Genomic DNA, 13,471 nt, shown 5'->3' on the forward strand with positions numbered 1-13,471 from the left:
CCCAATAAGGTAACCGTCACATATGCCATTTGCCTCCATTCAGAAGACAAACTTAATTTCCTGGTGTTTAATCAATGCCATCCCATTATCAGGACAATTGTCGGCGGGGTGAAAACGTCCTCCGTCTGTGGATCATTGAGGCCAAAGACTTGCCACCGAAGAAAAGGTATTTCTGTGAGCTGTGCCTGGATGACGTGCTGTACGCCCGCACCACCAGCAAAACCCGCTCCGACTGCCTGTTCTGGGGGGAACACTTTGAGTTTGCCGGCCTCCCTGCTGTCAAAAGCATCACGGTGCACATCTACCGCGATGTGGACAAGAAGAAAAAAAAGGACAAGAACAACTACGTGGGTCTGGTAAACATCCCCGTGCAGGGGGTGATGGGACGGCAGTTTGTGGAGAAGTGGTATCCGGTCAGTACCCCAACCACCAGCAAAATCAAAGGCGGAGGTCCATCTATCCGCATCAAATCTCGCTTTCAGACCATCTCTATTTTGCCCATGGAGCAGTACAAGGAGTTTGCCGAGTTTATTACCAATAACTACACCATGCTGTGCTCTGTATTGGAGCCTGTCATCAGCGTCAAGAACAAAGAGGAGATGGCCAGCGCGCTGGTACACATATTGCAGAGCACAGGGAGGGCGAAGGTATGATGCCAGTTTACCTCAAATGAATGTTTTCCATTTATTAGAGCTGTCCATAAATGGGTTAGATTTTGGATATATAAGTTCATTGTTGTTCACCAGAAGTTTAATCTTTTTTATTAGGATTTTTTGACGGACCTGGTGATGTCAGAGGTGGATCGCTGTGCCGATCATGACGTGCTCATATTTCGGGAGAACACGCTAGCCACCAAAGCTATAGAAGAATACCTCAAGTTGGTGGGACAGAAGTACCTGCATGATGCACTAGGTATGTTTATTGTGGCTTTAAAGAAAGTCCATAATTTTCCAACAGTGGTTCTTATGTGAGCTTATTTTAGGAATGCGATCGTCTTGACACGATGTGAAGATTGCATTTGTCCATTAACCGATCACTAATAATGTATGCATGTGCTGCGGTTTTTAGGAGAGTTTATTAAAGCACTGTACGAGTCAGATGAGAATTGTGAGGTGGACCCATCTAAGTGCTCCAACAATGAGCTACCAGAACATCAGAGTAACCTGAAGATGTGCTGTGAGCTTGCCTTCTGCAAGATCATCAACTCTTACTGGTAAATACACTAGCACTACACACATCATTCAGTTGCATTAGTGTAATACTAACTCCCCGCTGCGCTCTGCTCCGCTCAGCGTGTTCCCACGGGAACTGAAGGACGTGTTCGCCTCCTGGAAGCAACAGTGTCACGCTCGAGGCAAGCAGGACATCAGTCAGCGTCTGATCAGCGCATCGCTCTTCCTGCGTTTCCTGTGTCCTGCCATCATGTCCCCATCGCTTTTCGGTCTCATGCAGGAATACCCAGATGACCGCACCTCTCGGACCCTCACCCTTATCGCCAAAGTCATCCAGAACCTTGCTAACTTTGCCAAGTATGTCAGGACAGCATTTTATACTGCGTCACGTGAACAATGAGTACCAATGTTGTTTACATGACCCAAATAAATCTCAAACCCCCGGATTTACATTCAAGGCTTAAGGCTAGTCCAAACTAAAACACATGTTTGAGCTGTCTTAAATGAAAATAACTTTCACTGACAGACCCTAAAATATGCCAGTGGCATTGATTTGTCTCAAGATACACACCATTAACGTCTTTTTTCAGCTTATAAAATATGCTTAAACGTTTAGTTAAATTTTACTAAGGCCTAGTCCTGCTTTAGTGAAGTTTTGTCTGTGAAACCAAGTTTTAGCTTAAAACCGAAGAATTGGCTTGATCCAGTTATGGCAGAAGCTTGTCTTGTGCAAGTCATTATACAAACTTCATTGCCTTTCTCATTTCTCTGTTGCATCAGATTCGGGAACAAAGAGGAGTACATGGCCTTCATGAATGACTTTTTGGAGCACGAGTGGGCGGGAATGACCCGTTTTCTACTGGAGATCTCGAACCTCGAGACCATTTCCAACACCCCGGGCTTTGAGGGTTACATCGACCTGGGACGCGAGCTGTCTGTGCTCCACCAGTTATTGTGGGAGGTGGTGTCACAGCTAGATAAGGTACTGAAATCCCTCTCTTTGGCTCCTTACAACTGATATTACTGCAACAGTACCTCGTACTGTGCGTTCACACCAGACGCGAATAAAACGCGCTATTCGCGCATAGCTGGGACACTTTAACATTTTGAGTTAACTTACTTTATTCGCCTCTAAAATTTCTCAAAGTGAGTAAAGAGCGTTTTTTTACAACTTACAGATTATCTGATTTTTACACTTTCTTCCAAGCAAGATCCTTTTTATTCTCGTTTCTATAATTTTTTTCGGATAACGCAAATTCTCAACCCTTAAGTAGTCAGCTGACATTGGCTTAACTTAGAACTCTCTACTATACGTTACATTATTAATACACTCGCTAGTACAGTTTTAATGTTAGCGGCTGTACTCTGCTTCTTATGTTGTCCACCGATTTTTCTTTGTTTTATCCTGCTTTTTTTAATGGAAAGCTGCTTTGAAACAATTAAACAATTGTGAAAATCGCTATGTAAATAAATTTAAATTAAATTAAATTTAAAAGTACGAAGATGTGTCGTACAGCTCCAGGTGTCCACAACAATGATTTTGTCTTCCATTGTTTTTTTTTATTTTTGCCTCAGCATGCTACGTTGTAATCACATCACTGCTAAAGCGAGAAACGCTCAATTCGCGGCATGTCAATCGCGCCACATCATTTTTTCGCAAATTGCGTCGCAGGATGTCTATCGGGTCTTTTGCATTTAACATGTAAATAACTTGCGCTTAAAGGACAAGTTCGGTATTTTACACTTAAAGCCCTGTTTTCAGATTGTTTATGATGAAATAGAACGGTTTTGACTGAAATTTGGACATATGCGGCTGCCCCGAGAATTTTTGGGTGTTTGTGTTTCACCTCCCACCTTTACAATGGGTTTAATGGTGCACTGGAACAGTCCTTCCTAAGATGCATTAAACTTTCGTTTACAAAGACGTGAAACTCACCGAGTGGTCAGGGGTGTTCACTGGTATGCTCACACAAAGATCGCTGCAAAATACGCATTCCAACAGGTTTTATCGTAGTTTTTGCCAACTCCATTGACATGTATTAGATGTCCTGTGAGGTACGGTATTACTCCGCGCCGGGAACTTTGTTTTTATTCTTGCAATTGGCATTGGCGGATTAGCGCCACCACCTGGGCTGGAGTGTCTATTTTTCAAGCTCTCAGCGGAAGAATGTACGGGTGTGAGGCGTTTGGAAAAATAGGTCCACAAGTTAACAACGAATGCTAAAACAGCTGTTGGAAAGCATCTTTTGCAGCGATTTTTGTGTGAGCATATCAGTGAACACCCCTGACCACTTGGTGAGTTTCACGTCTTTGTAAACAAAAGTTTAATGCATTTTAGGAAGGATTGTTCCAGTGCACCATTAAACCCATTGTAGAGGTCTGAGATGAAACACAAACACCCAAAAATTCTCGGGGCAGCCGCATATGTCCAAATTTCAGTCAAAACCGTTCTATTTCATCATAAACAATCTGAAAACAGGGCTTTAAGTGTAAAATACCGAACTTGTCCTTTAACGATTTATTTGCGTCTGGTGTGAACGCACCATCATATCCAATCGTGCAACAGGCTAAAGTCTAAATTTATAACAGCATAAGGTTCAATGTGTTTAAGTAGCCATAACAAAAGGTTGTCTTTGACAATAAGAGTTTGCGTAGCACACATGTGTAATTTAAACAGCTCTTGTTGTTTATATGTAATAGGTGCCCACAGCATTTTCGAAATCGAGTGTTTTATAACCCGCAGCTATTGCTGCAAATTTCTCATGCTTAATATCTTTAATGCTTTGGTCCACACTAAACAATATGGTTGAAGCTGATTTGTAGTGTTATGGCCAACCTGACTGCATTAAACAGCTTTGTGTGCGGGCTTTGCACTTGTTTGCAGTGTTATGGCATTACCTCATTGTTTAGTTAAAGTTTTTTCAAGGTTAATGTCCACGTATGTTTTTGCCTTCTTTAAACGGGAGCAATTTTTCCGATGGCATTCACGCATTTCCACACGCCCCACCTTTTAACTCTTGCTGACCTGTTGAGTCTGCAGCATGGTTTTGTTTTGACTACAATTAAAACCTCCTTGCATATGGTTTTTGTTTCATCCCAGTCTTTCTTTTTTTTAACTAGTCTCAGAACATAACCCTCTGTTGTTGTTTGACTTTGATGCATGCCCTGCATTGGATTTATTTTGTTTCGTTTGTTATTTTGGAATGGCTTTGGTCGTTTTTAGAAGCATGTGTTTGTTTGTTTGTTTTTCTTTTATTTATCCCTAATTTGACTTTTTTCCTTTTGTTTTCTCCTCTTTGTTTACCCATGCCACTATCCATTCCACCCTTTCCTGTCCGACACACTGTGTCTCCATGGTTACGCTGTCCTACCACCAATGCATTATGGTGCCTCTTATTTCGACCAACCAAAATCCTCCTGCCAACCCACCAATCTGCCATCTGCACCCTCAAACTCTCGGGGTTGCCCGCTGTGGTCCGTAATGTGGTTACCATGGTAACGCGCCAACCCAGGGTGACAATTCCTTCCTGCAGGCGACTGTGGCCAAACTGGGGCCCCTGCCCCGGATCCTTGGCGATATCACTCGCTCGCTGTCCAGCCCCACCCCTATCCAGCAGCAGCTCAGGAGGTTTCAGGATCACAGCTCTGCTCATGACATTAGTGGAAGTGTGTCGTCGGGACTGCAGAGGATATTCGAAGACCCAGCAGACAGGTAGGACGCTCACAAATGCACAATTAAATAAGCATTTGGAAGACTGTGATGTCATTTTTCTTACATGTTTGCATTTCTTAGTGAAATTAGGAGCATCAGATCTCCTATTCAGGAGCACATGGAGGCCTTGGCCAGAGGGAAGCATCCTTTATTGGGTCAACAGCCCTCGGCGCACAGTATGAGCTTTTCTGACAAAGAGGAGAGAGACAGCCCTCTTCCAAATGGACGCAGTATATCTTTAATGGACCTTCAGGACTCTTACCTCGCACAGGGCCACCCAGGTCCCAACCCTCTTCATGAAGCCCCACCGAGGTTAGGACGGGTGGGCTCTCAGGCCTCCATCGGCCCTCTGCCTCCTCCACACCATCACCAGCCCCCTGTCCATCCAAAAGTACCCCAGCTAAGGGACAACCTGCCCCAGAGCGCTCCCCAAGTGCGCCGCCCTCTCCACCCCTCCCTCAGTCAGCAGCGCAGCTTACAACCGCTGTCTTTCCAAAACCCAGTCTATCACCTCAGCAACCTGCACGCGCAATCCACGCACTCCACCCAGTCTACGCACTCCGTACAGTCCTTTCAGCCGGACTCTAGCTCGGAGAACCTGAGCACGGGCAGCTCTCGTAGCGGCAGCCCTAGCACGTCAGTCGGACGAGGAGCGACGCCCAGAGCCAGGATGCCCTCCACCAGTAGCTTGGAGGAAGAGCTTAGTCGTAAAAACATTCAGGGGCAGGAGACTCCTCCTCCTCCCACTGCCCGTTGGCACCCACCCCTGTTGGACTCGGGAGCCCAGGTGGTGGTGGCGGTACCGAGGCAAAGCAGTGCTGGGACGGCCCATATAGTGAAGGTGGAGCAGCAGAGTCGAGGATTGGCGGCGGCAAATGCAGGGGCGAGGACCCCTAAATCTCTCCCTCATAGCACTTCGCTCCGTAGTGGCAGCAGCGTCAACACCGAACCCATGCAACAGAGCAGTGAGAGATCAAAGCAACAGTCCACGTGCTCCAGAGACAGCTCCGTACCCGGAGGACGAGCCAACAAGCAGGTGAATGAAAAGGTAAGAGCCAGCAGACTTTGAATTTGCAGGAATTGTTTGAGCATTGAATAAACTGTATGTTTTGCTCTATAAGGGTCAGTCTCCTGTGGAGTCGGTCACCATGTCCCCAGTCGAGAGAACGGCAGCTTGGGTCCTGAATAATGGACAGTTTGAGGATGAGGAAAACGAAGCCTCAAATAAAGACGACACCAAACATATAGAGAAGGTACCGAGAATTAAAGCCTAGGGTGCACTTCGTTTTTCATACTTGCCTTTACGGCTCACTGTATTATTGTGAGATAAACCTATAGCGGGTTTGGTGCAGCCAAATTTTGCAGTTATATGTGTTAAGCGGATATCTGTCACTTGTACCAGTCTGCCTTATATATGTATAAGATGTTTTCTGCAAAAGATTTAAGATCTGTTCTTCTCTTTTGAAGTATGAACAGGAGATCTCAAAGTTAAAGGAGCGTCTGCGGGCATCTAGTCGGCGACTGGAGGAGTACGAGAGACGGTTGCTGGCACAAGAACAGCAGATGCAGAAGCTGCTGATGGAATACAAGAGTCGATTGGAGGACAGCGAAGAGCGTCTGCGCAGACAGCAGGAAGAGAAAGACAGTCAGATGAAGAGTATTATCTGCAGGTAAGAACAAAGTGAAGTAAGTTGTATGCGTTTGTGTAATTCAGACGTTTTAATTGAAATCTGATGCATCGATCTGCTAATAGGCTAATGGCTGTGGAGGAGGAACTGAAGAGAGACCATGCAGAAATGCAGGCGGTTGTGGACGCCAAACAAAAGATAATTGATGCACAGGTAATGCAGATTACAAAATAACCAGCATGTTACATGCATATGTGTGTGCTTCCGTACATTTCTTTGAGGATCCTTTTGTGAGGTAAAGGCCTGTGTGTGCTTCCATAAACTTCCTGATTGTATTAAAGCAAACAGGCTGCTGAGTGGCTCATTGTTACTGTGTCCTACTGAATTTCAGGTCTCTAATGGAAGTGAGGTAATACCAGCAGGCAAGTACAAACAGGGTATTGTGCTCCTGCTGGGCTTGTGTAAGCACACCCCAATACCAACACCCCTGCCTGGCCTAAACCTGCACAACACTCAGTCCTCTAAGCCATTTAGACATTCGTAACAGGGTTAAGAGTCAAGGGTGTGGTTTTTTTGTGATGTTGATAATGAAATGCTGTTTGGATTCAATGTACAGAGAGACAGTGGCCCCATTCACACTTTGGTCCTAGAAAATTTCTGTACAATTGGCAGAGAGGCTTCTGTGTGAACACAAACACATCCCGTAAATGTTCTGGAATCACTTCCATAAAGTTCCATTTTGAAGAAACGATGACAGAAAAAAAAACACATACTAGATTATTAATTAATTTAATGTTTTTAACAGAAACCTCTAACAGAAATAGCTACGTGTTGAAGTGAAACTAAAGGGTTAATAAACACAAACTGATGCGCTTTATATATGATGCGCTCTACATAATATTAAGCCTTGATACAACATAAATGTATTATACAACGTGCATATATCTGCACAAAATGCAAGACTTAAACTAAGTTATGTACTGGAGAGAAAGTAAGCTTTATAACATTAAGCAGCTGTAAGTCTTTTGCTATCATTTTAACGATTAGCTGTGTCGTGTCGTCCTCTCACCTGTTCTCAGTCAACATATGCTTGTATCACTCTCTGGTATCTCTTGACATTTGATGTTTAAATATGAGATGATATGAGGGAACTTGTGTTGCGTTGCGCGGATCAGTGGGGTTTCCACAGCACGAGTGCGCATAGGAAGCTTTTGAATCATACATGGTATTGGTGTCATACGCCGGTCTGCGCAGCTTATGTTGACGTCAAACACGCACCCAATCTTTACCACCACAGCCGCTTGTAACGTTAACCAGACATGCAAATGCCCCCATAACCACAAAAAATAAATAAACCCACACGATCATCGATGCCACGTTCAAGTACTTGAGCAATCGTTTACTTTTGCTCATACCTAATTATTTTATTTTTAAAGTTCTCCTTGGGGTTAGTGAAAATTGATGCTCTTTCCACTAGCTGCAACCCGTAACTTTTGTCTCTCTATCGCCATATATGTTTAAAACATAAAACTGCAGTTATTTGCAAAATAATTTTCTATACATGCATTGTGCTTCCCCCACTACTCCACGTAAATTAATCTGAAAAATCTGAATAAATAATATATTTTTTCTTAATATTTATCTTTAATCTCGCATTGTTTTAACATCAGATGATTACCCATATGAAAGAACAAAATATATTTGACCCTGGACCACAAAACCAGTCATAAGGGTCAGTTTTCTAAATTAAAGCAATAAACCCCGAGAAGCAGTGGGTTACCAGTGCATTTTATAACAGCTAAGGGGCGTTGTTAGGCACGACGCGAAGCGGAGTGCCTAAACCCCCTTAGCTGTTATAAAATGCACTGGTAACCCAACGCTTCGAGGGGTTTATTGCACTTATAAAACGGTTACTTCATATGCATAACGTTAGCGGGATTTTATAAAATAAAACACAAAAAAGTTGTAATTATATTAGTACAAATATTACTCTTCCGCCAAACAAAGTAGTTCCTCAGAATCAAGTGTGACTGAAACAGAGCGCAGTTCCCAACCAACACAGACACAGCAAAGAAACAATGAAAATATGATTTAAGACTGTGGTGTTTATTTTATAAATCACCATTCATCTAATTTATACATTAACATTTATATCGTGCAACTGTTGAAGTGATGATCAAATATGCTTGGAAGCATGCTGAACTCTTTCCCCGTCAGCGTTTTTTTTTTTTAAGTTGCCACCCAGTTTTAGTTTAATGCCTTCCAGAAAATTATCTTCTTTATATAAACATAAAATATCAAATGAAAGAACAGACCATCCGCTTTGAAACAAAAACAAACAAAAAAACATTTCATCCTACCTTCATTTGATCTCTTATCACCTCTCAAATTTTTTTATTAAAAGCGGAGATAATTCCATTTTTGTGAAGAACTTTAGTAAGAGATCAGATTCAGACGGAGCCATGAACAGTACTACACGGTGTTTTCAGTGAATGCGTCAGTGTTTAAGTTGGGTAAGATCGCCACCCAGTGGATAATAGCGGACGTATGAACTTGAGTTATAAAATCCTCAGACAACGTTTTCTCTTTATCGACGAGATGACTCAACAATATTTATTGACATTCATCTGGATATCGCCAATTGCACGTTAATCGCCATTAACGTGCAATTGTAGACAAATTAAAAATATGATTTAAGACTGTGGTGTTTATTTTCATAAATCAATACGCAGTAACAGTGGCGCAGTGATACTTATGTAATGTGGTCTGAACCGTGAGGTTACCGGTGTATTTTATCACGGCTTAGAACGCGTTTCAACCAATCAGAATGAAGAACCAGAACTGCCCGTTTTATAATGAGATTTATACATCATCTGAAAGTGGAATAAATAAGCTTTGTGGAATCTGAGGGTGCAAAAATTCAAATTATTGAAGAAAATCTCTTCAAATGAAGTCTTTAACAACTGCATCCCCTTACAAAAATAAAGTTTTGATATATTCACGGTATGACATTTATAAAATATCTTCATGGAACATGATCTTTACATAATATCCTAATGATTTTCAGCATAAAAGAAAAATCTATAATTTGACCCAAACAATGTATTTCCTGCGAAATCACCAACGCATTTTTGGCCTACACAGGCCTTCCTCAGGATGCTAGACACTAGAGAGCGAGAATTAATTAAATGGATAAACCTGTGAACATTTTAAAGGGGACAGAGAATGAAAAACCATTTTTACCTTGTCTTTGTTGAATAATGGTAGTCTACCCGCATTCACGAACATACAAAAAGTGCTAGACATGCTAAACATCTCAGTCTCATAGAAATTCCTCTTTTAGAAATGTCAGCCAGAAAACGGCCCAATCTGAAAAACTGATGCTTATGACATCACAGGCATCTCACTGCCCCTCCACTTTAAAATAATTGGCTACATTTTTTGAGTGGCAGCAAAGTCAGCCAATCAATAATGAGATTGCAAGTTAAGCCAGTAGGGGGAGCCAAATAGGTGCAAAACCACTTGTTTAAAATTCCCCACCCTAATAGAGCTATCTGAGAGAGGTTTTTAGGACGCTTCTAAGGCATTAAAGACTCAAACAAAAAAAATGTTGTCTACATGTCACATCACAGAACAAGGATAGATACCCCGTTCAATCATTCTATGTCACCTTTCAGGATCTCCTTGATGGTAAAAACAATTCAACAATTTCCCAAAACAGTCCAAGAAACTTTTACATACTGAATGACATTACAAAAATAATGACATAAAAGATACAATAAATCCAAAAATAATGTGGAAAAAATGTATACAAAATATATTTAAATACAAACATTTATAATATATAAATAGACCCTAACACTGTCATTTAAATAAAAACAAGCTAAATAAAAAAAAAGAGAGCACCCATCGTTATGATTGTGAGTACCAGATCACCCTGTGTGATATATTTTTTAAAATTAAAATATAAATCATTATTATAAGCTTACTGATGCAAATCGGGGTAAGATAACAGAACACACACGTTTTTATGTTTTTACTCAACCACATTGTTTTACTGAAAAAGTTACAGATTGCCGCTTTAAAGATCTGACAGCGTCTTACTGATGTTTGAAGTAAATGTAATGCTGTTGAGGAATGTGTGTTGATAGGGAGCTTTGGGCTGCTTTTTTTATTTTCCTCATATTTGCTTTGTCACTTTCTCATGCTGTCTCACTCCCAGCCCTCTAGTTGATATCCACACACAAACTGCCACACTGCAAATTATTATTTTATACTGTAAGAAAGTCTTGCTATTGCTTTAACTGCATATGGGGGGTCGCATTTTTTTAAGGTGTTTTGTGGGATCCATTCATGCCTGACCACTGTGACACTGGCATAAATTATAAATGAATGGGTTCACCCCAGCTGTTATTATCTTCATTTTAGAATGAAGATAGATTTATTGCTTTTCTGTTCTTCAGTTATTACTAAATGATCCTAAAACATAACTTGTGTGTTAAACCTGTATTTCTTTCTCTTGCAGGAGAAGAGGATCAGCTCTCTGGATGCAGCTAACTCTCGGCTGATGAGTGCCCTCACTCAGGTGAAAGAGCGCTACAGCATGCACAACCTCCGCAACGGCCTGTCGCCCACCAACCCTACAAAACTTTCCATCACTGAGAATGGAGAGTTCAAGAACAGCAGCTGCTGATTGGTGCTCACGGACTTTGAGTCGAGCTGATTGATGCTCCTGGACAGATCACTGACTCTGATTGGTCCGGTTTAGGATGAACAGAGCGCCCAAAACACAAACCTAGCTGATGGCTACGTTGACTGACTACTGTATACATGCAATTACAAGGAATGTTTGGTTTATTAATGTATATAAACGTTAACTAATATTGGTTATGTACAGAGAGACGTGTTTTAGTTCCGAGTCGGTGAGGTTTTGCTTTTAATACTGATATTGGCTTAAGATTTTGAAAAGGTTTTTAATTATTGCCTAAGCTATATGAAGGAGATGTAAATATCTTAAATAGAGTTGTTTAAAAGATAATATGAAGAGAAGCACATAGTTGGTCATAGTTGTAAATGTACTGGAGTAACAGAACGTGACAGGCAAAGATATGAAATTGAAAGGCAAGTTTATGCACTCAGTTTTCTAACACAACTTTTCTATATTTTTTTAATTATTTTACGTTATCATCTTATTAAAGGTGGTTGTGGCTGGGATTACTGACTTTTAGGTGACAATGTGAAGGCAGCCAGAGTTTAGTTACTAAAGACCCCAAACGTCAAATACAGGCATTCATGTTTATTTGTCAATCAAACAAAGCAGTGGATTGATGAAATAAAATGTTACATTGAATTAACCCACTTAAGGCTTTTTGTTTCATCATCCAGACTCTAAAGGACTGTCAGTCTTACTTAACATTTTTGTCTCATGTGTGTCTTGTGTATCTGAGCAGTTTGCTGTGAAAGCACTGATCTCTATTCTCACTGCCGCCACCTTCTAGACAGCCTCACTGCCCTCAATTCCCATCCTGTTTATTGTTTCTGTTATTCCAATTGAATGTCACTGTTTTCTCTCTCTGTCCACATACGCATCGATGCCTTTAAACTGTTTTGGCACAGAGTTCCAGTGTTTGTTGTTCTTATAATTTTGAACTTCTTCAGAAGTTCATTCAAAGGCATTGAATAAAAATGAATTGTGGCCTCATTGATCATGCTGAAACTGCTTGTTTGCTTTCTAATATTGATATGGTTTAGCGTGTAGACTGACAAGACACAATTTAGATGCCAACCATCATAATAAATACATTCATAATGAACTAGTATTTATAGTATATTTATAGTGTATAACTTTACACCACTTTTATTTACGACTAGTGTTCTTGATAGTTTGATTTTTTTATCTAGGGTGTCCAACTTATGTTTTTTATTAATGTGCTATATTAATGTCAGTGATCGATTTATTTGTTCAATACATTTTACATATTAAAATAATTTTGTAGGGCACTTTATCTTCAAAAAGGTGTATCAAATTAATTTCTGTCTTGAATTTCTCATACAGCTCTGGGATGGCAACTTATGAACAATGTTATATTGTAGACTGATATATATTTGCTTTACATTGCACATTTTTCAGTTTGACTATTGTGTATGCACGCATTGCAATGTCGATGCAAAAATTATTAATTGTACAGAACTAGTTTAAAAACAAGAAATTTCATGGTAAATAACTAAGATGAACCACCTACTTGAATTCAACTTTATTTGTATATCACTGTTTACAGTTTACACTTTTAAAGGGGCCATGTCACAAGACATTTTTAAGATGTCAAATAACATATGTGAAGTTTTAGCTCAAAATACCATATAGATAATTTATTTTAACATGTTAAAATTGACACTTTGTTGGTGCGAGCAAAAAATCTCTCTGCACTAAATGGCAGTGCTGTGGTTGGATGGTGCAGATTAAGGGGTGGTTTTATAATAAGAGCTCCTTATGACATCATAAGGAGAGCTATTTTTTTCCATGTGCTTGTAGAAAATGGTTTACCAAAACTAAGTTACTGGGTTGATCTTTTTCACATTTTCTAGGTTGATAGAAGCACTGGGGACCCAATTATAGCATGCCAAAAAAGTAGGAGAACCACTGGTGTAATGTAGGCCTATATGAAAGGAGGAACTGCAATCACTGGGAAACCAAGATTTCACATTAAATGAAATTTTAATCGATGGATCAAATGCAGGGAAAAGGATAAATTCAACCTTTAGACCCCGGGGAGTCTGCTGACATTGGCTCAACTTAGCACCCTCTTACATACGTTACATTTTTACTACACTCGCTAGTATATGGTTAATCTTAGCCCCTGTATTCTGCTGTTTATAGTTTTTCTGTGTTTTTTTCCTGCATTTATTAATGTAAAGCTGCTTTGAAACAATTAAACAATTGTGAAAAGCGCTATATAAAT

The 13,471-nt window shown here is 40.6% G+C and overlaps 1 protein-coding gene across 9 annotated transcripts in view; it reads left to right on the top strand.

The window, feature by feature from the left end:
• The window catches only part of rasal2 (RAS protein activator like 2), a 90,381-nt gene extending 78,163 nt beyond the window's left edge, over positions 1–12,218 (top strand). For 7 of the 9 annotated variants that reach the window (XM_065276625.1, XM_065276622.2, XM_065276621.2 and 4 more), the window contains 12 exons: positions 1–9; positions 93–647; positions 768–912; positions 1,069–1,213; positions 1,293–1,529; positions 1,953–2,154; positions 4,685–4,884; positions 4,966–5,932; positions 6,006–6,137; positions 6,352–6,554; positions 6,638–6,725; positions 11,038–12,218. The exon at positions 1–9 is cut by the window's left edge and continues 90 nt beyond it. In XM_065276625.1, the coding sequence (XP_065132697.1) occupies positions 1–9; positions 93–647; positions 768–912; positions 1,069–1,213; positions 1,293–1,529; positions 1,953–2,154; positions 4,685–4,884; positions 4,966–5,932; positions 6,006–6,137; positions 6,352–6,554; positions 6,638–6,725; positions 11,038–11,205 (3,051 nt within the window). In that variant the 3' untranslated portion in view covers positions 11,206–12,218. The remainder of the gene's footprint in view (positions 10–92; positions 648–767; positions 913–1,068; positions 1,214–1,292; positions 1,530–1,952; positions 2,155–4,684; positions 4,885–4,965; positions 5,933–6,005; positions 6,138–6,351; positions 6,555–6,637; positions 6,726–11,037) is intronic. The other 2 variants (XM_065276623.2, XM_065276624.2) reach the window with 1 other exon arrangement.
• The last annotated feature ends 1,253 nt before the right edge of the window (positions 12,219–13,471 follow it).

Source organism: Paramisgurnus dabryanus, chromosome 6, assembly GCF_030506205.2.
Source record: "Paramisgurnus dabryanus chromosome 6, PD_genome_1.1, whole genome shotgun sequence".
Classification (NCBI taxonomy): Eukaryota; Metazoa; Chordata; class Actinopteri; order Cypriniformes; family Cobitidae; genus Paramisgurnus; species Paramisgurnus dabryanus.